Source organism: Aulostomus chinensis, chromosome 6 (genome assembly GCF_037954235.1).
Source record: "Aulostomus chinensis isolate RoL2024-O1b breed Wild chromosome 6, RoL_Achi_v1.0, whole genome shotgun sequence".
NCBI lineage: Eukaryota > Metazoa > Chordata > Actinopteri > Syngnathiformes > Aulostomidae > Aulostomus > Aulostomus chinensis.
In genome coordinates this window covers 4,319,461-4,347,129 of record NC_141325.1, presented here as the reverse complement: position 1 = coordinate 4,347,129, position 27,669 = coordinate 4,319,461, and the positions used below count along the sequence as shown (strand labels likewise).

Below are 27,669 nucleotides of genomic sequence, written 5' to 3'. Positions count from 1 at the left end.
ATCAGTACCCAAGTGTTGGAATGCTATGGAATCAGAAGGTAGTGTATCGTCACAGCTCTTGAATTTATGCCTTGCAGTGAATTCATTGTAAAAATGATCAGTAACGAACTTTTAAAGATCTAATTCAGGACACATAACAACTATTTGGTATTCAGGAAAGCCTGTCAATATTAACTCAGCAGATTGCAGTGGTGTGGTAGAACTGTAAGACCCAGTCTTAGTACCCTAGTTCTCTTATTTGTGTAATCAAAAGCACACGCTCACAGTGTACTCATTTTTATGAGGTTGACATTGGCGGAACACCTCTTGAGGATTTAGCTGGAAGATGGCTGTCGCTCCTCCTGACTGGAGGCCTGAGATCTCTGAGTAGAGAGGAGAAAAACAGTATCAGATCCAACCCGAGATAGCGAGGCTTTGCTGTATAATTACCATGTTAACCCAGATGATTCTCTCTGATCTCTGCAAACATCAGGGCGCAGGCCTCGCCAGGCTGGCTTAGGCACGGATCTGTCACAGTGCACTGTGGGACACTGGATGCATGTAGCTTGCTAGCAATATGACTTTTGGTGTGATCTGCATATGCTTTATTTTAAACCCCTTGTGTTTCACTGCACACAGTCAGTAAAGGCATTTGCATTTTCAAACCTCTATTCTAAAGTATGAATTGTGAAACCTTGCTTCATTGTTCATGTTATAAAATTCATGATGCTTTGCGTCCTTTTAAATTTTGTTTTCTCATCTCCAGCGTGCTTTAAAATCAATATTTAAAATGCCATTTTTCAAGAAACCTTAACATTTAAATCCCCCCCAAAAAATCCAGCTTCTTCAGATTTTTAAAAATTTTGTTATTCAACCCTTAAAGCTCTTAAAAAAAAAAAAAAAAAAAAACTAAACTGCGCAAAGTAGGGATATATGAGATCTGAGACCCTTTCCTAGTGTTATCCCCTGAATGTGAGTGGAGATTCTGTCTTTGGTTGCTTGCTTCCTAAGCCTTATTGATCTGTGGGCGTTTTTTTTCCTGCCCCATTCTCCAAAGTCACTAAGCTTGCATCAATTCATCTTAATCTGTTTGCTCCTTAAACCTGGAACAAGGCATGTCTTGTTCCTGTTTGTAGGAGTCCCTCGGCTGTCTTCCCTCACATCCTTCCTAGCCGGCCTTCTCCTGGGTGGCAACAAGAGGCTTTTCATATCGAATCAAGTGTTATTGAGTTCCCCCACACACCTCTTACATTCCCCCTCTCTTATTCGTTCTCTCAGTCTTTTTTTCCTCTCTTCCATCCTCTTTTAACAAAGCATTCCTTTAATGACTGTGGGATTACGGGCCAACCTTTTGCAGCCAGTCTATGGACTAGCCTGTAATCTGACCTCATTACATCCCCTTTGACAAGCCCATGGGTCACCACAGAGTGACTACACCTTATCCTTCTGAGAAGCCAAGCAGCAGAACATGGACCAAAGTCCGCCAGCCAGTCAACCAAGTCAGTCGTTCAGGCCACCCCTTCCTCACTTCCATACCTGTTCACCAAAGCATACGATTCCTTGATCCTGTTCCCTTCCTTTAACTTCTCCTCCATTACACCACAGCCAAGAAGAATAGCCATTTGTTCAGGCAGATGAAAAGACAATTGTGCAGGTCCAGGCACGGTGGTGTCACTGATAAATGTAGAGGGGGCATGTTGCTGCACAGGCTCCTAATTTTCTGGCAGTGGGCAGTTAGAGTAGCCGGCGCCTTCTGGTTTACTGTATGGCTGCACACACTCCTCCCACACAGTCTGTCTGATCATCCATATTGAAGATCAAACTGGTTGCATCGAGTTGATACGAGCTAAATTGCTAATAAAGCTACACAATAATTGATTTTAAATAGCATTGTGATAACAATATAGTAAAAAAAAAAGTGCTCAGTGCTCAACCACATTAAATTTATACTAATCAATGCAATTGATCTCAATAAGAACATGCTGACGTGTGGTTATTTCTATTCTAAATGATCGTTGGGGCAGAGGTCTCTAAAACAACCATTAATTCTTTTACCCCCTGCTCGAGCCCTTTCTGCTCCATTTATCCCGATTTTCTCTACAGCCTTATGTGATTCCAGTGCTCCCATAGGCCATCTTTTCCTTCTCCCTCCATGTCTCTACCTCTTCCATGCCCCTCTCCATCCCTTTGCTCCCTCTGCATGTGTCCCTTCATCCCAGCAGTGTTTGAGGGGCAGGTGTTGACAGCGAGCTGGCAAGTTGTCAGGCCTACTATGCAGGATTCTGCGGTTGCGCTGTGCTTGAAAGGACAAGGGAGGCCAAGGCAGGTCCATTACATCACCCCCATCAAGACTGATTGGGCTCAGGATGGGGGTCCATGCATGCTCATGAGCCGTTGGCCCGGCCCGGCCCATATGCCTTTAATACAGGAACAGATGTGGAGCATAGGCCCTGAGCTCTCTTCCCTTATTCCCTTTACCCTACTCTCTGCCTCCAGCTAGCCATGTCCTGGGCCAGGCACAGTGTGCTGCTAGTTAGTCAGGTTTAATGGAAGCTAACTGGCATGTTAAGATGGTTGGATGGTGAAGAAGATGAGGCAGTGACAGGAAAAAAACACGTTTCTGGCAGGTGATACGAAACCAGCCTTTGGAGATGTGCCATCATTTGCAGACACAAAAGGTTTAGAGAAATATAAACCCTGTATAACGGAATATTTATGCACAACATTTGCCAAAATAAACTGCTATGGCCTAAATAAGGTTGCCTAACCAAATATGAAATGTTCAACAGTGATGAGACCCTTTCGTAGAGAGATTTTAGTGGTCTCACACACTCTCTGCTAGGGTTATGTCCATGTAGGTGCCTGACAGGGAGCAGGTGGGAGACACTCTGCCATGTCCGTGTAGTAATTTGTTGGACCTGAACCAGTGGTGATGAGGGAGAGGAGCTGTGCCAGTCATACTCCAGTCAAGAACTCCTGCATCCAAACCGCATATATGGTGTTCAGATGATTCAGGGCCAAGATGCTAATTGTGGTTTATTACAGGGAGGTTGAACCTTCACTGTCACTAAGCTAATGCCCTTGTGGGTTTCTCAAAAGAAGGTCAAGGTCAGGTTCTGGGGTACTGAGCACCACCACTGTTAACACATAGTGGGGTAAGGAGTTGTTGACCAGATAAAGAAAGAATACATTGAATTAGCCAAGACATTTGCAGAGGGAAGGAAGGAAAGTTGATGGACAAATAATGAGTCAGTGGATGGACTGATTGATCTAAACATAGAAACAAGACAGAAGGCGAAAAGAAACAAAGAGAGGCATAAAAGTGCAGGGCGACGTGATGATAGAGAAGCAACTGACAAGAAGCAGCAGGGGTTGACTTGTATCTCCTCAATGGCATTCTGCGCCTGTTAGCCGTGCCAGTGCAGCTCGCACACAGCCAATCAGGTCCGGAGGTCTCTGGCAGCTATTTCCTGGAGAGGGATTACCAACCCCTCCTATTGGGCGGGACAAGGCCTCCCGGTCTGAATTCATCAGCAACACGGCCTGCGAGATGTAGGAAGCAGGTTAATAGATACTCATCAGACATCTGCCACTGGGTTACCGTCCAATAATCTTCTCCCTGGATCTGCTGCCAGCAATTGATGACCACATTTTCCCCTAAACCCTTCAACTGCCCTCCCTCTCTTTTACTCGCTTACTCCCCTCCTCACTACCGCTCTTGTGAGTGCACGTTGTTACACACGGACAAATGCATTCTTAGACAGGTCTGTGGCTGAGTGGTGGGTAGAACCCACACGAACGTACACATTTTCTATACCACCCCCCACCGGCATCATCACTCCCACCTATCACCCCTTAGGATGGCAGCAGACTTTTTCATTTTGGAGAGCCTCTTCTGATGGACTCCGGTGACAGATGTGGGAGCCGAGAGGTCGCTGAGTGTTACTGTGTCCACTGTCACACTGAAGCCAAGTATAATCCCCCCACTAAAGAACATTACCTACATCTTCCTGGCTCCAAACCACTTCTTGCTCACATCACCAATGAGGAATGACAGCCTCTGGCAGTGTCCCTGTCCTCTGTCTTTATCATTCTGTGTTTTCTTGAAGCTGTCACACGTTCGCTGTCCTATACTCTTCAGTTTATTGCAGATAGTGACGCAACTGCAGCTTCTCTCCATCCCAGCAGGGTTTTTGTTTTTCGTAGAATAATCTTGCTAGTTGCTGCGAGTGTCAATATTTTCCTGTTAGGACCAGAGCCAGACTGATATTATCAGTCGGCCGATTCCATCAGCTGATATCCGTTTACATGTTCACCCAGTAACACCATGATGAAAAAATTTTCGGGTCAGAATTTCACAATAATTCGGTGTCACGTGTTGAAATTAGCACATTTAAAATCCTGCTCACATCTGCATTTCAGAGATTTATTAAATCTATATAATAAATGTAAGGCTGAGTAATCGATGATGACACAAAGGGTTGAACTGTTGTGTCATGAATTTTCTCTAACTAAAACACAGGCGAAACAGTGTTTTGCAGAATAAACCTGTGCTAAAAAGCAAATGAGTTTCATTTCTTGACAGTTTTGTGGTTTTGATTGTATCACACTTTCCATATTCCAAAATGAGCTTGTTCATCATTCATCATTATTTTTCCATATTACCCTGTCCTGGATCAGTGAAATACTATCACATTTGACCATTTTCCATAATGGAACCTTAACTTTGTACAGAATATTGGCTTATAATCATTGTCTTTATTTTTGCCAAAAAGCAACGTTGGCACCCACCCCAAAAGTCCAGTAGTGGTCGTAGTCGACTGTAAACCCCTCTTCGTCACAACAGTTTTTCATTCTCCATCTATATTGTTTTTTTTCTGTACAAGTTTCCCAGGAGCTGGAGCCAAGCCCAGCTGGGCGAGAGGTGGACAGGTCGCCAGTCAATCACAGGGCTGACACGCACTCTCAACTTCAGTTCTTCGTGCAATTTAGAGTCTCCAATTAAACAAACTTGCATGTTTCGGTCTGTAGGAGGAAGCTTGTGCATCTGCGGAGAACCCACGCCGGCACAAGGAGAGGTCCCAGCAAACCTCGAAATTTTTGTCATGAGGTTGACGTGCTAACTACTACAGCAGCACCACAGCTGTTTATTTTGCACATTAAAAGTTGCTATAACCCTCGTCACAAGAACCCAAGCTACGATTTTCTGTTATTGATGACATATTCAGTTTTCACAGTTAGAGTTCCACTTGTGGGGATATAATGGCTCTCCTAATGATTACAACCACATAACTCAGTGAAAATCATGTGGCTCCTCACTTATTGACTGTTTTCTCAACCAGGTTCAGAGGGCAAGGAGAGAGTGAGGCTCCCTCTCTACCAGGTTATTTATGACTTTTCTTCCCCAAAGTTATTTTTCTTTCTGTGATTGCGTAGTGGTGTGTTAAAGCCGACGTGTTGGGAGATTACTCAGCTGGCCGTCAAGTGCACATGGTCAATTTGCCATGATGAGAGGCATTGGATCACACAACCCCCGGAATCCCTCGGTGGATTCTCTGGGGGGGGGGGGGGGGGGGGTGTTCATTCTGAAACTCAAACACACACACACACACACACACACACACACACACACACAGAGGATGCCAATGTGGTAGTCATTTTGGCCGCCAAAATCAAATGGAGGTTCAATCGTTTCCACATTTCTTAAGATAACATTATGAGAGCGAGAGAGATCGGAGGGCTGGGGCAATCAAACATGTTCTGCTTGGTGAGGTTACAGTGGAAGGAGAAATAATGGGGTCACGGGATGAAAGGTGAGACGTGAAAGAGCCGTTCCTGGGTTCAACTGTAGGACAGTGCCACTTGTTTCTGACTTCTCCACACATGCACAACTCACGGCTGTCAAAGGCAGCCTGTTACAGATGCCCTTTGGCCACTCCTCGCAGCAATTAGTGCAATTGGACCTAATAACTTTGGGAATTACTAGAAAAACAGGAGGGGAGGGGTCAGTAACAAAAGCTGTGGCATACCAAGCACATGTTGGAGTGGTTAGATAAACATTATCCTATGAAAATCTATGAATGAATGATGTGAGTGTCAGTCCATAAATAATAAAGGGTTTCTGTCAGTTTACTGCTATCTACTGGACCGAGCTAAGTTGAAGGGTCCTGATGCGTGAGAGGGGAGGGATTACTGGCAAAAGAGTAATTCGTAACTCCTGACCCTTTTGTGCGAGTGAACTATATCGGACGGAGTTGCGCTGAATACAGGCGGCTGCCCGTCTTGAGCTCTCAGGGGGACTTTGGGACTTGTAGAATGGGCAAAGGGGCGTTTCTTCTGTTCACACTCGAGCTCTGCCCAGCCATGCTGAACCTTCGCCTTCGTGTCCTCTCAGGGCCATCATCTCCTCTCTCCTAGCAACAGAATAATGACAGGGGACATTACGGTCAATATGGCTAATACTGGGCTAATGGAGTTCACATAGAGGACCAGCCCACCTCTACCCATTAGAATCGGCAAGACTAGTTATGGTACAATTAAGAAGTGGGAAGGCTGAACCTTTGGGAGCTATACTTTTGACATTCAAATAGGCTCTTCATTTTTGTGGATGATGTCATTGGATAAGACTCTTTTTTTTATGCTTATGGGGAATTGTGAGCCTTGCATAATGCTTTCTCGCAGATATTCCAGGGCAGTAGTTTTTTTGAACTGTGTCTCCACTACAATGTTCTGCAGAGTTTGCAGAGTAAATGATTTTCGCCTGGACTCTTGCATGACTTGATGAACGCTGCGAACAAACAAGTTTGCTGTAATCTTGGTCACAGTCTGCCTGAGCCTTTAATGAGGGACTTTTTGTCACGATGGATCTCCATCTAATCCTCAGTTAGAAGTGAAATTCCCAGTCAGCAGTCAGCACTTCCCTACACAGTAGCTTGCTGCTGCAGAAATGCACCAGCCAAGAGATTTTGACTTTCAGTGCCGCCATATTTGAGGCTTCTGTAACATGTTCCATGTTCAGCTTGGCCTCTGCCTTGGCCACACGATTCGCTTCACTCCCGACTCCTGACGCCAAGAACTGCCTCTCTCTGACTTGTGACATCAGCCATCTCCGCTATGCACTGCATTCTCTTGAATTTCTCTCACACTCTCTCTCTTTCATTTTCTTTACTTCAGATCTGGCTTCCAGCTGAAGCAGATTCAGGCACGGAAGAGATCAGATGATTTCAGCTGGAAAGACATTATGCATATTGCTTTGAACCCTATTATTATGCAGTTGCCTGTTTCACAGTCATATTAAGAGTATAGTTTTACAGTGCTACTTTTGGAATTCCTTTAAAAAAGAAGAAAGAAAAGGTTGGAGAAACCTTTGCTGTGCATCTGTGATACATTTATTAGTTTAACTGACAAACTGTTTTGTTTCTCTTAAATTTTAAATGGCACCCACATACCAGCTACTACGAATACATGCATTGTACACAATTGAGGGTGCTTCATATCATGTTGTCGGGTGTGTTGGACAGGCCCAACGTGAATACAGGGTGTATCCCTCTGGGGGACCCGGGAGGTTCCAGAGTGATCCAGAATAGACGATAGGCGTTTCTCTGCGTTCACACTTGATCTCTGCCCAGCCATGCTGAACCCCCTTGGCCTTGCTCTCCTCTAAGAGCATCATCTCCCCCTCTCACCCTACAGCAGGGTAATGGAGTGGGGAACATTTGGGTCACTGTGGCTAATACAGGGCTAATGGGGATCAAAGAGTTGCTCGGCCCACCTCTCAGTATTATGCATGCAAGTAAATGGAAGACTGTTAAAAGACGATGGGCAGGGAGTGTCCAAGCACCAGCGGTTTTACTGCTGTCTCAACTGCTCACAATATATCATAACATTTCCTTACTTGCTGCTAGTCTTAGAGCAATTGCGGTTATTTTGAATTTAATGTTTCCACATTTATGAATTGATTCATGCGTGAATCCTTGAAACCGACTGTTTTATGTCCATCCTCACTGGTATTTTACTTTTTTTTTTTTAAGCGTAAAATGATGAATGTTTAATCCTGTATTTTCACATTTGTCCAGCGTTGAATCCTCAGCACTAGCAGCCTGCCTACTATCTCTTCCTGGTCAGTAAGTAGAATAGGAAGGCCATTATTCAAGATAGAGGTGTTAGCCGTGCTGGGCCGACCTGTATTGATCGCCTGTGAGAGGACGCTGAGAGGGGGAGAAGGACTATTTGCTTTAAAGTTCAATGGTTCTCTACTGCTGTTAGTGTTGCAGCCACAGGAGCAATCGATATCTGGACAGGGACCCGCGTCATGTGACACGCTCCCCCATTTGGAAACATAATAATACTGTGCTGATGCTGTTACCCCACAGTCAGAGCTTGTGTTTAGATTTTTTTTCCCTTTACCCCCCCTCCCTTGTGTCTTGTGGTTGTCAAGTTCTCCCTTTGCACCTTACAAGCTGCTTTCTTATTTTCTACTGTAGGCTGGGTTTTAGCACGGAGGGCTAGAATCAGTGTGAATTGTAATTATAGATGATACACATGGCTGGAAGGGAGAGATAGAGAGAAAACACAGCAGAATAAAAGGCAAACAGTCATTTGCTGCAAAGGTAGGTGTCACAATGTAACTGATTATGTAAAGAACACAGCGATGGTGTGTGTGTGTGTGTGTGTGTGTGTACCCCCTTTTTTGCCTATGAAATTAAAAAAAAAATAATGAAATGTGCTCACTGCATTTCTTGGCAGTGGTTCAAGTGCTGAGGGGAGAGAAAGAAAAAGGGTGCGATTGTTTCTAGTTCAAGGTGTGTAAGGTACAGAGGCGTACATACATAATGGGATATTGTCAGGGGGGTTAGTGTGAGGATATTAGTGCCCTGGTTTGTCCGCGCTATTTGGTGCAGTGCCGCTCCCAGAAGAGAACAGTAAGATGCTGCCGCTCTAACTACCATACACTCCACACACTCGCTTACACCAAGGCCCAGACTGGAGGTCACTGGTTTTAGAGGCAAAGCTCCTTCCTTTTTTCTCCCCCCATCCGCTCCTCTCACCCCTCAGCTGGTAAACATAAATGCCCTGCCTTGCCTCATTGTGTCTTGAGCGTTCACCCTCTTTTTAAACCCTCTCAGTGTCTCTGCTCATCCCTCTGTGTAATCCCTCTCTAACCGTATGCATATGTATAGCTACTCTATGGCTGTGCATACATTTTCATCAGACCCCCACCCACCCTCTGCCCCCACCTCCTCAATCCTACCTCTGCCAAACAGTCCTCCCCGCAGCCTCCCATTGAATCTATTTATGTTTGAACATTTTTTTTTTTCTGTGGCATTTGAACTCATCCTATTGATTTCTGTATGGGGAGAGGTGGCGAGGCAGTTCCTTAAAAGGGTTGAAATCGAACATCTAAATATTTGACTTGGAGGTCACCGAGATGGTGCCAGGCCCGAACGGGAAAAGCAGGGACACGATGCGAGAGAAACAGGGAAGAGGCTAGGCGTCTCCGACAGGAAGAGGCTGGAGGGACGATCTAGAGGAGGAGTGCTGCAGCAGGATGCAGAAAGAGGACTGGAGCAGACACAGGCTGCAGCAGTGAATGTAGGCTGCATTTTACTTAGGCTCCACAAGAGGGTGCTGCTGTACAGTCCATACCAGAGCATTAACCAGAAGAGGAGGGGGGGGATCCAAAACATTACATTTAAAAAAAAAAATAGATTCACATTAAAAAACTCCACTATTACTCTTTCAAAAAAGTTATGTATTTAAGTTGCCATCCTGAAAGTTAAATTGATTGTCCTTGCACTTCTGCAAGTGCTGCTATTGTGCTTGTGTGACAGTAATTACATGCTAAGCTGTCAGTGACATCAAGCAAAATTGACTTCACTCTTCCTCTTCATTTTTCCTGACAAAAATTGTGTTTCAGAGATAAATCTGAATGGAGAGGGGTCTTGGCTGATACGGGGGGGAGTGAAATAATTAATGTTAGTGAATGTCTATTACTGGATATTCTGGTCCAATTGAGAAAGCAAGTGGAGGAGTCCAGAGTATAACCTGCTCCTTCAATCTCCGAAGACAAGAATCCCTCCATCATATGGGTCACACTGTCTTTCCCTCCCGTCTTTCCTCATCTCTACTGTACAGGGTTCCTCCCTAAATTGCAGCGTTAAAATATACAGACGACAACATTTGCACTACAATCCCCTCCCATTATGCCCACCATGACAATAGCCCAAGGGCATACAGAGGGGCTCATGTACCATCTCCTCTGGATCCTTCATGCTTAAATGAATAATACAAATAGTCACTGTAAAATGAGTGTGTGTCCCCGCTTATTAGCTTAGCACAAATGATGTATTTTACTGTGCATTTCCCCACCACTGGCACGAAGGGGTTTTTTCGTCTTCTTCTTTTTTTTTTCTTTTTTTTTTTTGCGAAGACAGTACCCCCCAAGACTTTTACATTTACAAAAAACAGATTTACTCTGAAACATTAAAATGATCCTTGTCTTGACAATAGCTAGGCTCTGCATAATCCACTTGTTATTGGGTGTTGTTTAAATAGTGGTAATTACCAATCTCTTTACATTGCATTCTCTCCCATTAACAAGCTGTGTGTCTCCACCTCTCTTCCTCACTGTCTCTTTTCTTGCTGTGCAGTTGTGTGCTGCTGTGGTGTCTGTTGTCATGGTGTTCAGAGCCCATGCCAGATGTCATAGTTAACTTTGAGGGAGGAAGAGAGAGAGAATCATGCTAGAGGCTATTTTGTTGTCAGTGATTTAGATGAAACAGAGAGATGTTAAAATGTTAGACTTGCCCCACAAAGCTTCCCTTTTTCCTGCCTTTTTTCTCTCTTTCTCTCTCTCTCTCTCCCTCACTCTCTTTTCCCTTTTTTTTTCTTTTTTTTTAGAGATAGTAAATTTACCTTGAGGGAACACAGCCTTTTACTGAATACAAGAGCCACGCAAAGCACAGCTGAAATCAGCATGAACAAGGAGTTATCAGAGGAGAACAGAGAGAGGCTATGATAAAAATGTATTTATTTTCTTTTAATGTCATTTGAATGGGAAAATGAAAAAATGAGACAGGAGTAAAAATTCATTTCTGCAGGAAAAAATAGCATTCTTTCTATTTGATTTGACTCGACGTGTTTCCCATCAATATATCAGCAGCGTACTCTGCATAATGTCTTTTAGGAAAGTACATTTACATGAGTACAATTAGTCAGGATTCACCAGTTTTAAGCGAAAGACACAATCTAACCACCCCTCATACACGAGCCCGGTTATTTTTTGTCTCTCTGACTGAACAATTGAGTTTGAATTTTTGATTACATGAAATGCCAGACCAGTGAGTGAAAATCTGATTCAAGCTATTTGACAAATGTGTATTATTTCACGACATGCAGTGAGCTACTGTTTTGAAAGCTTAGCATTTGATGCACAGTTTAAAACAATATTAAAGGGATTCATGAATTACACTGTGAATCAGGCTGTTTGTGACAGAAATATACATTTTATTCTTGCATTAAATATACAAACGAGTTAATGGAAACAATTCAATTGGCATTAAACTGTAGAGCTTCCATCTGTCAGGGCTGACTTCTGTATCAGTTCACGTTTAGTGTGTAAATTCATACACGGCTCAAGAATTCCACTCGTGTAACATTTCAGTCTGGCCCACTGGATTATTCATCGCTCTGCTTTACCATGAACTTTGCCATTAAAGTTTTCTCCCACTTGTTCTAACATGTTCAGTAATCACACAGTACAATGTGGCACCAGAAACATCTTGTATTTTTATTTGCATTAATTTAGAACAGAAACTATGACTATTTGGAAATGAAAGAAAATTTAAAAAAAAAAAAAAGATTTTTATGTGTAGTTGTTCTAAAATCAAATTAATTATGTTTATTATTTTCTGTATATGTAGATTTTCTGGTATGTACGGAGGGGAGCTGCTGTGAGGGAATCAGACTGTAACATTTTACATTTAGGCAATTATTCATAAGCTAACTTTTATTGGTTTAATTTATGGGGAAGCAATTTTCACAAGCAGCACTGTGGTAAACATCGTTAATCAAAATACATTATTATAATGAAGCTGTTTTAAAATGTTTATCAAGGAAATAAAAAAGGGGGTTACCCTTGCTTTGTGCATCTTTGCATTGTTGTGGTAATTAATAGCTAAACTGAGTGTTTTCTTTGCCAATGCAGATGAGGAACCGGTGCCAGGCCAAGAGGAGTAGTTGTACTCTAAATGTAACAACAGGTAACCTTAAGTGATGAACAGTGTGTAATAGTACTGTAGTTGACAGAAACAAAAGGACTGTACACAATGCTGGAGGTGACAGCCAATTAAAACCATCGATGTAAATGACCGAACTAGTTGGCCGATGCTCATTGGACAGTGGGTGGCCTCGGGATTTTGGTGTTTGATAGCGTTGTTATGGAGGAATCGTGTTTGTGTGTGTGTTTGTGCTTCGCTCCAGGTTGAAATTATGCAGCAATGAGTCATCTTTTTTATCCTTGGCATCCTGGCTTGTGTTTCAGCCGTGTTACTGTACACATTGTACTTCATTTGAGCGGAGAAAACGATTTGAATGTCAAGATATTAAGTGCAGCTTTGCCTTTCTTACTTTCTCTATTTCTTTTGCCTGGTAATTTAGGAGACCTAATGAAACGCTTTGGATTAAGCCACAAAGTGAAGTGTTAAATCCAGCCTCGTTCAGTTTGTGTCATCCTGTGACAGCCTTCTCTCTCTCTCTCTCTCTCTCTCGCTCTCCCTCCATCCTGTGTGGGGATGAGGAATCACCCTTCGCCACCTCCTTGAGTGCCATTTGTTAATGAAGGCCAAAGTGTGAGATGATAAATATAGTTGAAGAGAAATGGCACATGTAAGTGATCTCATTTAGGAGCATTACATTTGAATTTATTGGGGTACTTAGAGGGGACAGAGAGGCCGTGACTCTGAGGTAGAGGAGAACGGTGCAGATGACTGACTTGTAATAGACAGCGAGGTTGAGAAGCTTCGACGCCGACCAAAGACACCAGCCTGTGTTTACGTCGCGTATACGTGAACACGTTTCGCGGTTTGTTTTTTTTTAAATTTGCGATGGAGGTTGAGGAGATCAACTGTCTTGATTAATCCCCTTGTAATGCCTCTGTTTATCCTCACTGCTCCAGTAGAGGCCTCATTGTTATGGTGGCGTAGCGTTAGCCTTGAGTGACTCCCTTTCTTGTAAACAGACAGTAGGAAGAACAAGGCGTCGACACTTTCGAGATCCTCTTTTATAAAGTGAAATTGTTGAAAAATTAAAAAAAAAACCAAAAACGTTTCCAAAATCATTACCATCATAAAAAGAGTGTTTGGGTGTAAAACCATTAAAATATGAGACTTGTGAAATGGCAGCGACAGGCATTGATTTGTACGGTGAAGAGTTTGAGACTCTTTTCTGTGTATATAATCTTGGCATGAGAGAAAAAAAAAACAGAGGAGCTTTGCAGGAGTGAGTCGCCAGCTTGCATGGTTCACGGTTAATTTATGTTTGGTTTTGTTGCATTAACTACACCCCATATTGTGCAGTCAACTATTCAGAAGAGTCCTACAGTATCTATAAACATTGGCAGAGTGACACACAAAGTAATAGACCTGCAATACCTCCGACTGGGTGACACAATTTGGATTGCAGAAGATGAACAATATGTTCAATCCATTTCTTGGCCCAGATGCATTTAGCAAATACAGTGCCTGGTTGGTAAGAGGGATGTTGACAGAAAATCAAAAGCAATGTCGCAGCAGCGTACTATAATGGCGACTTAGCTCTACTTTACACTCCTCTTACAAAGATGTACGATTTGAAAACAATCAATCCCTTCATGAGAGCTTGTTATTTTCCCCCCCATAATAAGAGTAATGCCTTTTCATCATTCCTGCACGCCGCTGATTACGTTTACACTGTAGATATAAGCATTTAAGGCATACGTGTGAACTGCTAAAGAGAATATAGCAAGGTTTCTATTCATCAGACTCCCACTCTTTCTTGTTCCCTTCTTACACTTCTTTGTTAAGTTGGTTTAAGCTGTTATTGGATGTTATTGACGGTTCAATGTACCCTCATAGCAAATCAGGGGTTTGTTAGCACGGAAGAGAGTGTGAAGGCGTCCGACTTCTCCTTGTCTTTATTTATTTGTTTTATTATGGTGGCACATTTGGACATTATAGTCGATCTGGTGGATCATGAGCCGCCTCCCCCTCCATTCGTGCCTTTCTCCAGTTCTCTCTTCCTCTAACCTGATGTTCATTTTGAACCACATATGCTGATCCACCTTTCCAGACCCAAAAGTGTCTTTAAAAACCCGCTCACCCTAAAACGCCGATGCTTTTCTGAAAAACTTGATAGAATTGCTAATGTCCTTTACTTCTCCGCTTCCAGAGCAGACAGAAACATGGAATAAAAAGAGTGTAAAATTTGCTCTCTGTATAGAAAGACTCCTCTATGCCCTACTGCTCATTAGATATCTTTTTTTTTTTTTTTAAATTGATAAGTGACACCAAAAGAGATGTGATCGTTAAATCAGGTCACGATAGGAGACCCATGCAAACGCTGGCTCGGGTCTTAAAGGGACAACCTACAGCCTACAGCCCCTATTTTGCTCTCTCTGCGAAGCCCCTGCTTGTGGCGCAGCCTCTATTAGGCCCTGTTATGTTTCTTCTCACAAATGACCGTTTAACCGTCTTTTCTGTACCCTGACGCCTCGCCTGTTATTACTGCCATTGTCTCTCTTTCTGTCACAAACATGTGTGAGGCTGGGCCCTTTAATATGCGGAGAGCTTTTTCTAGGCTTTCCTACGGGCACACTGGTCTGTGTTTACTCCTCAGTCAGAATGCCTCCTTTCCACAAGTTTGACATGCCTTTTTGTTGCCATGGTAAGCCCTCCCTTAAAATATATATTTTTGCTTTTGGCCTGGATGTTTTTTTTTTTTTTTTTTTTATCTCAGTGGTTTAGAGCCTGTTGCCCCCAGGGCCAGATTTAAATGTGTGTGGGTCTTCAAGGATTTTTCTGCAGAAAAGCCGTTTGGATCGCAGCCTCGCCGCCATACAAGTGCGACCGAATTGTGTCATTTCAGGTTTTTGAGCCATCGTTGGAACCAAAGGAAAGTCCAAAAGAGAAGCAAAAAACACAAGACAAAAGCTGATGAAAATGGACCAGATTGGATTATGTCAGACTTGGCATGTGCCGCCTTATGAGGGAAGTCTTCGTTCTGTCTTATCACATTCTGCCTTACAGCTAAATGAATTAAAAAAAAAAAAAAAAAAAAGTGGAAGCACTGCCAGGCTCCTTGAAAAACAACAGCCAGATCGTAACTGTAAATACTGGCTTAAAGTGGTGTGGGCTCTGCTCGATTTTCGGTCACAAAATCGGAAGTGAGAGGAGGTGAGAAACCTACTGTATGACTGCACGAACTTTAGGGACATGGGCAGCTTTTAAGTAGTTGAATGTGGAGCCATCTTTTCAACCATTTTGATTCATTCAGTCAATCATTCGCCCATAAACCCGATGTTTTTTTGTTTTTTTTCTTGGCACACGCTGCCACAACCAGCTTCTCCCAATCCTCTCTTAACTCTTGAGACCTATTACAGCGCAGTGTGTTTGTACAGGTTCAAGTCAAGTATGTCAGAGAGAGGAAGAGTGCAGATGCTCCCTGGTTTCTCACAACGCATCACAGCCTCTGCTTGTGTACAGGAACAAATTACACAATATATTTTTAGCAGTTTTCCTCTTGTTACATTTTTCTCCTTTCTCATTTCTGAATCACTTTTAATTAGTGTAAATCAATCTCCATATTGCCAAGAGCTGGGAGGCTGCCCATTTGCAACGTGCAACAGGTAATAAAGACTGATTAAGCTCTGAACATAGCCTAATTGCATTAGATCTCAGAAGTACGCTATAAACCGCCATTACTGCAAATATGCTTGGTCTCTCAGAAATATCTCAGTAGAGGAAATATTTACCACTTCAAGTGCAAAAGAGGGCTTTAAAATTGTGGGCATTATGTTTGGAATAAGGAGTACAGATATCTTACCATAACAGATTGTGAGGAGCTGGTTTTAGCTGAGTCGGCTTATGCGCAGTATGACCAAAACAGTTGTTTGATAGTAGCAAGTGTTTTTCCCTAAAACTTTGATATTAGATGCATTTTAGGGTTTATTTTTTTCTCGGTATGTAATATCACCACTTCAGAGCTCTTTAAGTGGGCTTTAACGTGTCCCCAACTCCTTGTTTAGGACCTCTGTCTGTGGGTGGGGTGTGTGTGTGGGTGTGTGTCAGCTAATGTCAGGGACAAAATCGTGCGAGACAGATAGCCGAAGCCGACGTAATCAAAGAGGCCAGGAGGATTTGCCCCGTGACCACAAGAAGCACACTTGTAAGGCGGCAAGGAGGTTTTGGGAGGAAGCTATGGCTCTCCGGACATTTATCAAGGCATCAGCTGTTGCTGAGCTCATCTCTAAGAAAAGCCAAAAACGGTATTTTCACAGGGCTCAACCTTATCACCACTTGTGAGTTAATTTTGCGTTTAAAGCGAGGTGCTGGAGTTCAGCCACGATTCAGCCCTTTGAACTCCAGCAGGAAAGAAATCTGTTCTTTTAATCCTGGCTTCCTATGTGATCACTGTAGCCCCGGGATACAAGCCTCTGTGTCCATCACCACCATCATTACAAACGCAATCACCCCGGCCATTTGAACTTCACCTTGAACAAAAATAAATAGATAAATATGTCAAAGATATGGCAGAAGAAGAAGTTGTGAATGAGTCATCCGTGAAAGGTTCATCCATACTGGACCTATAGAAGTCGTCCAGCTGGTCTTGATCGCCTAAGGTGATGCGAGTTAGTGGTACGAGATCGTTTTGATCATCAAGTCATGCCTCTCCATTAGCACAGGTCACGCTTTTGGCTTCAAGTAGTTCACACATTTCATCTTCTTCCCCAAAGAGCATGGAAAGTTTAGGCTGAAAAGTAAAATGTTCCATTCATGGTTAAAAGCAAAAATGGGCTCTTCCACTGAAACCATGCAGCATCAGATGTCAACATCTGGAACGTGGCAGCCGGTGCAGAGATTTTAGCCGTCCCCGAATTCATAAACACTCCAGATCAAGGGGCCAAGCACATCTCTATTTCTATCTCTGAGAAATCCTTCACCACAATTTATCTCCTTTGATTTGCTAACACTTGGACACTCAAACCTTTATAATTTAGAATCTGTTCTCAGTGCTGCTGGCTAGGCTACATCTAAATGTTTAAAAGTCAAGTGAAGGAAGGAGGCAGTTAGGCCTGAAGTTATGTCCTCCAAGGGAACTTCACAAAGATCCTCTCCCAGATTTATAGCCACTTACCTAGGAGCCTGAGTCGATATTCATAAACATGGCTTCAAACAAAACCCCCATCCACTATCCCTGCTTGTAAATAAATACAGATATGCCTCTTTTACAGACAGCAGCAATCTAAAATATTACCGCCAGCATAATTTTACCACATACATTAATATTTTATGGCACATTGTATTTTACCGCATTGAATCTTAAACTTTCATGGCCGGCCCCAAGGATTTTATTCCTTATAGGAGTCTGTGTCATTATTAGACAAGACGTTCTGCAGGTCCTGAGTATGAATGGCTTGCTTTTGTACTATTCATTATTTCATACATAATATTTTCACAAAATCACCAGTCAGCTGTCTTGATTTATTTAGGACTTGTCTCGGAGAATTGACTGGCTTCTTGACTTCCTCCAGAAGCTTCTCTTTTGAGGCGCAAGCTGTAACAAAAACACAAGTTGCCATGTTTCTTCAACTCACCATCAGGCCTTCAGTGTTGCTCTGAGTGACAATGTATACCATTTATTTTTGTCAAAGTAGTTCATAAATCAGTCTGTGGATGATTGGGTTCATGAAGTGTTTGTATTTTCATGCTAATAACCTATTAAATCTAGTTTGAAGTGTTTAGCTTTTGCGACTAAACAAGTAAAACCCAACCTGTACAGTGTATGCCTCATTATGATGGGAATAAACTCTAACATCTGCATGTGTGTATGTGCATCTGTGCTTATGTATATGTCTGTGCAGTGATTTAAGTGGCGTTAGTGTCAAAACAAGTCTAATGAGCTGGCGCAATAATTATCAGCCATTTTGCTCTCACTTAAGCTAATTGAGGCTTTATATTAGAGTTTATACCACTGCCTATGTTTACTGTTTTACAGTTACCAAAATGTTTGGCCAGCAGAAACAGTGGTGACAATAATTCAGATTTTTAATTTGCACATGTCAGTGTTTTAATATCTCCCTATCAACCATACTTATGAGCTTTGACAACCTTTCCCAGATGGGGGTCATTGATCAGTTCCTCTTTTTGTGTATTTTTTCCTCTTTTATTAATGTTCATAATAATATCAAAGTCAAAAAGGACAAAAACGAGGAAAAAAACCCACTATAATGTGTTGTGTACTACACAAGGTCTCATTATACACTGTCAAAGATATCACTCCTCTCTTTATAAATTCTCTCAGCACTTTTTTTTTCCTAAGTTGTCTATCATGTTTCTTTCACTCTTCCTCCTTTCTCGCTTTGCTCCGTGTATTTGAAGGGCTTTGTGAAATTCCCGTCTTATCCAGGTGAGTAGGAGTTGATCCCCAGGCCCTTTGCTCTTGTCAGGAATCTCCCAGGCTATTGGGCTCTCCTGGGGCCCTGTTTCACACACCAAATTGATGTCTCCGACTGGAAATGACACTTTCAGCAGGATTTGCCATTCTAAACCATCTCAAACCCATGTGATCTCACCCATTCATTCTCAGAGGGATTGCCTTGAAATACACCGTAGCTTCAAAAGCCAATGAGCATAGCATGCTTGAATGAAAACCTGATACATATCCTACCAGCGAAGGGAAAAAAAGAAACGATATTCTAAAATGCTGGCAATGTAGAACAGTATTTTTTGCTCTGAACAAAGACCAACAGACCCATGAATAATTAGTTCTTGCCTTGGGGGAATGCAGTGGAGGGTAAAAGGGAGTGAAACGAAATCAATAACCACATGAATTTTCATGTGTAGGTGCTTGTCCACCATTTGCTTTATCTGGTTAATATCTTTCTTTGTCTGTCCATCCATCCATACACAGGTGGTGTGATTAGATATAATCTCAGCATCTTTGCACTCTCTGAAGGAGGAGCACTGTGACCATGTTGCCTCGCTTGAAGGACTAGTTATGATATAATCTGACACTGAAGTAGAAGCAGGAAGGGGACAAGGTGTGACCGAGAATCCCTCCCATGACTTATTTTCATCCACAAGTCTTTTTTGGGGTTGCATGTTTCTCTGAGGGGCTCTACACACTGGCATAATGGATAAGGGTAAGGGTGTGAAAGGAGCACCTTAAGGCTCCACATTCAACTCTCCCAATCTCTCCTGCGCACACTCTTGAGCTGTGAAGGCCCTCTTTCTTTGCCCTGCTAGCATGGGAGCCCTGTAATAGGCTCTAATTTATAGGGAGGTGTCGGGGTCTTTCTGTATGGGCTGAAGGGATGAGAGTGAGAGAGAGAAAGAGGTAGAGAGTCAGAGAGAGAGAGAGAGAGAGAGAGAGAGAGAGAGAGGATTACACGCAGGCATGTGTGGTGAAGCGGGGGAGTGGGAGAGGCTGTGGAGCGGTCTAGGCCCCGTACGTAATGAGTCATTAATTTCCTAGCGGTTTTGTGGCAGTTGGCTCATTACTGGTCTGCAGAGGAGCAGGAACAAAGCTCTGGGTAGGTAGGAGGTGAGCTTAAATAGTTAGGGCTCAACACTTCCCAACAAAAGGAGGAAGAGAACATTGAATGGCACTTGGAACAGATGCAGTAAAAAGTGGCAGATGCAAATTGCAGGAGAGCAAGTCTTCCTTCAAGCACTTTTCTCTTTTTATTTTGTCAGAATGCAGCCTGAGAGTCTAATTAGTTAGTGAGGTGTTTCACTTCTGATAGGGCTGTGTCTCGTTATTGTCACAAAGAAATGGAAGGAGACGCATATGTTCCACCGCGGTCCCCAGTGGAACCTGTTCACTGCAATAGTTTAATTGATTTGATTATTTATTTTACTCCTATAGAAATTGGAAGATGTGCAGTATTTTAATACCTTGAAATGGGGTTGTATATAATATAAAATGTGATAAAACAATGTGAAGATGATGCCCGCAGGTAATTAATTATGTTTTCAATTATGTGTTTATACTCTTCTCCCCTCAGGCAGAATGATTATGGACAAATTGGCAGCGGTTCTAATGAAAATGTGATCATCCCTCGCTTTGTGGAGTGTGTTGACCATGTGTCAAAGGTCACATGCGGGGCTAACCACAGTCTTGCACTGACAGGTACAGAAATACAGTTTGACTGACTTTTTTTTTTATTTATATATTTTTTTTTTGCAAAAGTTCCAGATTAAATCCCATTCCAATCTGTGTTTTGTTTTTTGTTTTTTTACCATCCTATCTTAAAAAACTGTGAAAAAATAAATAAATACATAAATCATAATGATGATTAAAAAAAAGTGACAGTTCTCATCCTTTCTGGACGTGAAGGTGAAATCAAATGGCCAAAGTAGCCAAATATCAGGACCCTGTAAATTCATTTTTCTTTGACAATGAATCAGCAAAAATCTTTACAACGTGGTGGATAAATAGTGAGTCGGCGTGCACCTGCTTCCATCAGATATTCCTGGACCGGCATTAGCATATCTGCAAAAGAAGATGACATTCAGCGGTGGTAGTGGCCGAATGTTTATCTGTTGGTATGAAAGAAGGTTCCGTTAAAAGGTTGTTTGAATGATTTGAATGTATGCTCTTTCAAAGATAGCGTGATGAAGGGCTGAGCGACATTTACACACTTTAGCTATTTTTTGAAAATACAATTTCTTGGCACAAAATGGGAATAAATAACAAGAAACAAAAGCAGTAATAAAAAAAATAGCTTATCTGCATAGGCTACCCGATTATTTTAAAGATCCCTCCAGAATTTCAGTGCGTCCTTAGGCACGAGCTGTCACTACGTGCTTTAAAGTTCACCTATTTTACTCAGTTTTATGTGACTATCGGAGCCCTCGAGCCCTCAATCGACACATCACCTGAGAGAGAGACAAGGAAGTGGAGAGAGAAAGTGAGGGAGAATATGGCCGTGGCTCCTGATCCATAACAGTCATTGCCTGTTACATACATTTTAGAATTCATTCAGGCTATGAAGATAATCGAGGTAGTCGACAGTTTCCCCTGCAGCCCAATGGATTTATGATAGCACTGTCAAGAAAATGAGGCGAAATGACACAGTAGCTGACTTTAGCTGCAAATAATGTGATAGGCCGTACAGTGGTGCAGCAGCAGCTGCTGTCATCGCAGGTAATAGGCTATAAAGAAGCCTGATAGCAATACCTGTCATTTCTTAATGGCTGACTTCACTGAAGAGCTTTTGTGGCCTTTAACATGAAGATAATAGAAGATACAACAAATTTTACAGCTTTTGCGTTGCATCCATAATTTATCACCGGAGGCCCCATGCAGCAGCAACACAACAAGGACAACATGCTCCAAGAGGTGTTCTGAAGATAGCATGCACCATGAGCTGCAAGGGGTGAGAAGCCCCTGCTTTATTAACCCGACAAACACACGAGGTCCGGTCTGAACATGTCAAATAGCCGGGTGATGCTTCTGCATTTATGATCTGAAAAAGAAATTTAAAGTGGTGTATTTTATTAACAGAAATAAAATGTCGAGGACGCAATTGCTCAAATTCTATTTTTTTGCTCAACTGCCTGGCGCAGGTGATGCGAGGTTGCTTCAGTGGGGCTGCGGACGCGCCTGTGGAAACACAAAGACGAACGTCCTCTACCCAGAAGAAGTGACGCTGCCAGCTTCACCAGTGAAGGACCTTGCAGCAGGATGTTGGCACAGCCTGCTGCTAACAGGTCAGTCTCATGTTAATGTCTGAAACCTGTTAGAGAAGCTCAGACATATACCTCCTGCACGCTGCACTCGATTTTTTCTGCTCGGGCTACTCTAAATGCAGACGCACAGCTAAAGCTTACATGTATACGCCGACATGTCCACAACCTCAACAGAAAGTATGCGTAAATCCTTGGTGTATGTCTTGGCCCTCACACAGACGTGTGACTGTATGCTTTTATCTGTGGTGTCCATCTATCCACATCATTCATTAAGAGCTCTCCCAGGGTTAGCACGGCTACATAAACACTGAGGTTGAGGCCACTGCTGCTCTTTCACCTTACCGCGGAGCACTTCAAAGTCACTTCTCCTTACACAGCAGATGAATGCTCCCTGTAAGCCTGCTGATATATGGGCCCCAGTTGCTGTCTTCTCACCGTAGTATGGCGGTTCCCATCACAGAGCCGGAGCTTGGTCATTTGTTAGGTTTAGCTGTATCTCCAAGACTTGGCTTCAATTCTGAAGGGAGGACATTAATCCTTTTAACACAACACTTTGTAGAACCGTTTTCCTGTGTTGCTAATACCATCTATTATTAACCCCATTAAAAGTGTAATACAATTTAAGTAGAGTGCTAAAAGTGGATCATTTGTTGCTCTGTTCTGTTAGAATTAATTCTCAATTCATGATCTGAATGTCTAAACTATAGGAGGAACAGTGTCCTAAATGACCAAGCATACATTTACACATATTAATGTAACCATTTACGAGCATATTCACGCAGACGTGTCCAACTTCACAAATCTGCAGCTGTATTGCATTTGCTCTTCAAATCCCGTAATGTCCCCAGTTTGATCCCCAGCTCCGTTCTGTCATGAGGGAACAGAAATATCCATCTCCAATCAGGCCTTAATGAATAGCCTGATGAGTGTCAGGCAGAACTGAATTACCAGTTAGATTTGAAGAGCACCAGTGTGTGTGTGTGTGTGTGTGTGTGTGTGTGTGTTGCATGAGGGTGGGATTCATGGGGGGTAGTTAGAGGGTCAGTAGAACAGGACACATGTAGAAATTAATTCACTCCAAGTTTAAAAAAGAAATTGGCTAATTCTGTCATCTGAGCCTCATGGAATCGCCTCTCCGATCTATCTGGCTTCATCTATCGAGGTCAAACTGCTGAAAGATGCACATGGGATCGAAAGAGGGGTTAGAGGAGAGCACGTCCGAGTGATGAAGGGTGAGATTTGAAAATTGGAAAGAAAGGAAGGGAAAAAGATGGGAAAAGTGTGGAAAAATGAAGGAGAGATGGGAAAGATTGAACAAAAAAAAAAAGAGAGCAAGAGAGTCAGTGATATGAGAGACAGCTTGCCTGGGCCGGAGCATATTGAGGGCAGCAGGTGGAAGAGTGGCACAGTTAATTAAAACGCCTGTCTTAATGTCTCAGCCCGTCACTCCAGGGAGGGAGAGAGAGATGGAGAGAGAGAGAGAGAGAGAGAGAGAGAGAGAGAGAGAGAGCAACAGAGAGAGAGTTGCCAGGCTTGAGCTGGGATGCACCCAACCAGCCATCTAGACAGCAAACCAACCATCCAGCCAACCCACTAGGCCACATGTCAGACAAGCCCTGACACTATGCCCTTCACCCCCCCCCCATCCTCTACAACACCCACATACACTCACGTATGTCCAAACCTCTACGTCAAACCATCCTAAAGAAATAAAAAAAAGCTCCTCTAAAAAAAGAACAAAAACCCACTTCTGATGTTTTGCTCAGCAGCATCTGTAGCATGCCTCCAGACTTCCAGCCTTGCAGCGTAATCTGTCGCTTTTAATAATTCATAGAAAGCACGGCCTGTGCACAATGCTGAGGGTAATGGGGATGTTGTGATATTTCTATCATGGTCTGTCTGGAGGAGCTAGTGAGTCAAAGAACTGATAAGCCAGTCAGTTCAGTGTCATCACAGCGCTGGCCTCCATCACTTAGGTGAACCCTAACAAATCCGTTTAGCCGCGTATGCTAGCAAACACAGAGGAGATTCTCTGCTGCTTTGTCCAGCAGGTATCAAGTCGCACCAGATCATCAATGCTGTACAAAGCCACAGAAACATTTGAGCTCACTCCATGCTAAGATGCTAAGAACACTAGTGCAGTGCAATAGAATGACCAAGAGGAAAACATGTATGAAATAAGACAGGGTACCAATGAAGTGCTCATGTGGGAGTTTGTTGTTTTACTAATGTTTTATTGGGCGCCGCTGTATCACTGCAGATTGCTTTGTCAATAAGCAGCCCGGCGCCTCAGTGAGCAGGAATCTGAGATTGTTCGACTGAGCGACAGGTTGGAGATGGCAGATAATTCAAAGAAATTGGAAGTGCGAAATCTTTAAGGGCCACTTCTTAACACAGCAAAATGCCAGGGTATCTTTCCATCAGCTGCTGCTCTCACAAGCCACCACATTGTTAATGGCGGCCTGTCTGTCCATCAAGACTGCTTCAGGAGGGATTTAGACCTGTTTGGCGCCTTATCTCTCTAACTGCCTCCTGCTAGCCTGACCACCGCACAGGCCTTGAGTGGCATGTGTGTTCCATCTGGCCCGTGATGGTCGCGAATCAAAGATATTTTCATTTGCTTATTCACAGAAACTGATTTATTTGATCACCTGTCTGACGTCTCTGTGTATACCCACTGTTACATGCTCAGGAGCCAAATGTAAAGTCTAGCGCTTGTTAATCCAGCTGTCAACACCACTGATTGACCTGATAGTGTCGCAGTGAAACCTCTTTGTCTGCTGCAGTACTTCTGTCTGGATCCATGGAGGCCAGTGTCTGCTTTCAGGTTTGTGCACAAAAAAAAAAAAAACCAACAACCCTCTTTTCTTTTCCTTCTGATGAAGAACCTCAAAGTGTCTGTCAATGAATTGGGATAAATGTTTCCATATGACTCATAGCATTGCATAAGGTAGAAAGCTTTTAGGCATTCGGTCTCATTTAATATTAATACTTTTAGATATAAAACCACACAAGCTCATTTATTAACACCACGCTTTACTACCAATTCACATTCATATTAATATGATTAAACTGTATTAATGTGTCCGGTGCTAAACGGTTCTCTTGTCCACTTGAACATTCTAAATATAGATTTTGGAAGAAGTGAGAGAACAAGCAATGGAATCAATGTCCTCTATGAATATACATTTCATTAATCCAGTGAGATCTGGGGCATCTGAATACCCAAAATTAACCTAAAAGTAATTTGAAACATAAGTTAATTATTAGTTTGATAATGAGGTTTATGATTAAGAAGTTAATAAAAGAAACACAAAAAAAAATGTCATTTTGTGCCAGAAAATAAATCTGCGAATTCAAAGGATAACTTTTGACAGTCTGCCACTGCTTGGATGAAAGTTAGAGTTTGGAATAGTTACGTCCTGACCTAGCTCTCCTCCTCTCCCTCACTGACGCTCAGCTACACTCTCACAGTCACTCCCCGAGCAAAGGTAAGGGTAGAGTACAGACGAATAGGAGAGGGGACAGAGGGAGGGAGGAGGAGTAGGCAAAACAAGGGAAAAAAGAAATCCTCCACATCTGCTGATCCCAAAAAAGAGCTTAGACCCCATCCTCTGTTTGTGTGCACAGAGAAATAATGAGTGAAAAAAGACAGAGAAGTGAGGAGGGGCTACAGAGAGAAAGACTCAGAGAGGGGAAAAGAAATAAACAAAGAGAAAAAGAAAGAACTATTTCCCCCATTTTCCCTTGTAATGGTCTCAATTCCCTGCCAGAGCTGCCTGTCACAGGGAGGTAGTTCCCGGGCCGACACATATCAAGCTGTTCAAACATCCATTAGGATGTTTTGTTTCTTACACACTACAGATACGGCAAGACAAGACAGAAACGGGCAGATGATGAGAAGGAAATTGAGGAAGAAAGAAAAGGGAGAGAAAGATAGAGAAGAAAAGAGAGGAAGAAGGGGGGAATGAGTTGATGGGAACAACAGAGAGAGGAGAGGAAATTTATCAAGAAACTTGTGCGATATTTAATGATCCTTGTATGTGGAGAGGGAGGACCACACCAGCTCGTTCTCCTCTGCCAAATACCGATCCCCTAACTTAATTTCCTGCTCAATTGCTGTTCTATAGTGCATAGTAGAGTGATACAGGCTGGTAATATAGAAAACAGATTGCCTGTGCGGCGGAGTGGATAAGGCTGAGGCTTGTGCTGCTGGAGACCTGCAGTCTCCAGGGGGGTCTTGTCGGTGGGCTTCACAAAACCAACAAAGCCCATCTTTCCCTGCGACTGGCAGCAGCTGGCAGGTAGATCTTCAAGCACTGGAGGTGGGGAAGTGGATCTGTGGGTGTGGTGTGTACAAGTGCGCAGCTCCAGCACTCTGTGTGTGTGTGTGTGTGTGTGTGTGTGTGTGTGTGTGTGTACTGTATGTGGCGTCTTGCTATTCTTTGTACTGAAGAGTTCCATAGACTTCCATCTTGTGTTTGCCCATGTGCTATGAGTCCAATCGACACACCAACAGTGTGCTGCTACACTGTTTTTCCAGACCCCCCCCCCCCCCACACACACACACACACACATTCACGGTTTCCATTGGGAATGTATCTACAGTACACATGCCTGTTACTGTCAGCAATCATTCCACAACTCTTATTTGAAAGAGTGCCTTGTAATCATAATGTTTTTGTGTTACATTTAACATAGGACATAAATGCCAGCTCTACTTCTGACACTGTGATATTTTTGAAATGTAAAAGCACTCAAGTTTTCAAAAAATATGGCCGACTCATATCAGTTTCCACTGGGAATCAGTGACTGTTTCAAAATTGTTTTCAGATTGAATGGTGTTTACTGACGTTGCCATAATTTATATCCTGTTGTGCTGAACATTAGATTTTTGCTATCGTAAGCAACGTTCTCCAGGAAAAATGCTATATTTCTTCACCTTCTCCAGCACACAGGATGTAACTGGCTAAGAGCGAGTGGGGAAAAAAACAAAACAAAAACACCCAGAGAGCTCTGGCTATAGAATAAGAATATAGTATCATCAAAATCAGTTCATATTGGCTTGCCAAGCAAGAAAATAGCTCTTCCAGTTCATGGATCCAAAACAGGATACATATTGTGACTTCCTGGAGCTTAATACTCACCGCTCTAATCAAAATGCATGGCCTGGACAAATTTCAAGAAAATGTATCTAAAATTTGCCCCAAAATCCACCAACATATAAAAAAAAAAAGTAGTCGTGGCAGTCAAAAAAGTTCAACCATTTCACTCACGGAAATGTATCCAAGTATGTATGACACGAGTCTGTAATGACACCACTGATATCCCGCCAGTGGCCTAGAACAGTCTTTAGAGTCCAGGATTGATGATCTGATCCAGACCCCCTTCACACCCTTGGAATATTACCCATCTGTCCTTCATACTTCAGTGAAATCAGTCCTTGAGTTTTCAAGATATCCCGCATGTGCTGATGAAAGCAAAAGCAGACGCGTCTTCAAACTTTCACCGTTGTCAGCTTACCGTTTACGTTGAAAACAGCTTTTTTTGTTGCTGTTGCTGTATCTTTAAGGAAAAAGGTGGGCTAATGGTTAATAATCATCCTGACATACCAACGAGCCTTTCCTAGTTAAGGAGCACTAAGTTTTGTGTGTCCTGATGCTGCCTTCCTCAAAGTAGGCCAGTTCAGAGCAGTCTTCTCATGTCGACCTGGAGAATTGATATTACTTGTGTCTTTTTTTTT

The 27,669-nt window shown here is 42.8% G+C and overlaps 1 protein-coding gene across 7 annotated transcripts in view; it reads left to right on the top strand.

The window, feature by feature from the left end:
• The window catches only part of LOC147259758 (uncharacterized), a 298,413-nt gene that overhangs the window by 94,946 nt on the left and 175,798 nt on the right, over positions 1-27,669 (top strand). For all 7 annotated transcript variants that reach the window (XM_086205919.1, XM_086205918.1, XM_086205922.1 and 4 more), the window contains 2 exons: positions 20,240-20,364; positions 21,804-21,947. In XM_086205919.1, the coding sequence (XP_086062045.1) occupies positions 20,240-20,364; positions 21,804-21,947 (269 nt within the window). The remainder of the gene's footprint in view (positions 1-20,239; positions 20,365-21,803; positions 21,948-27,669) is intronic.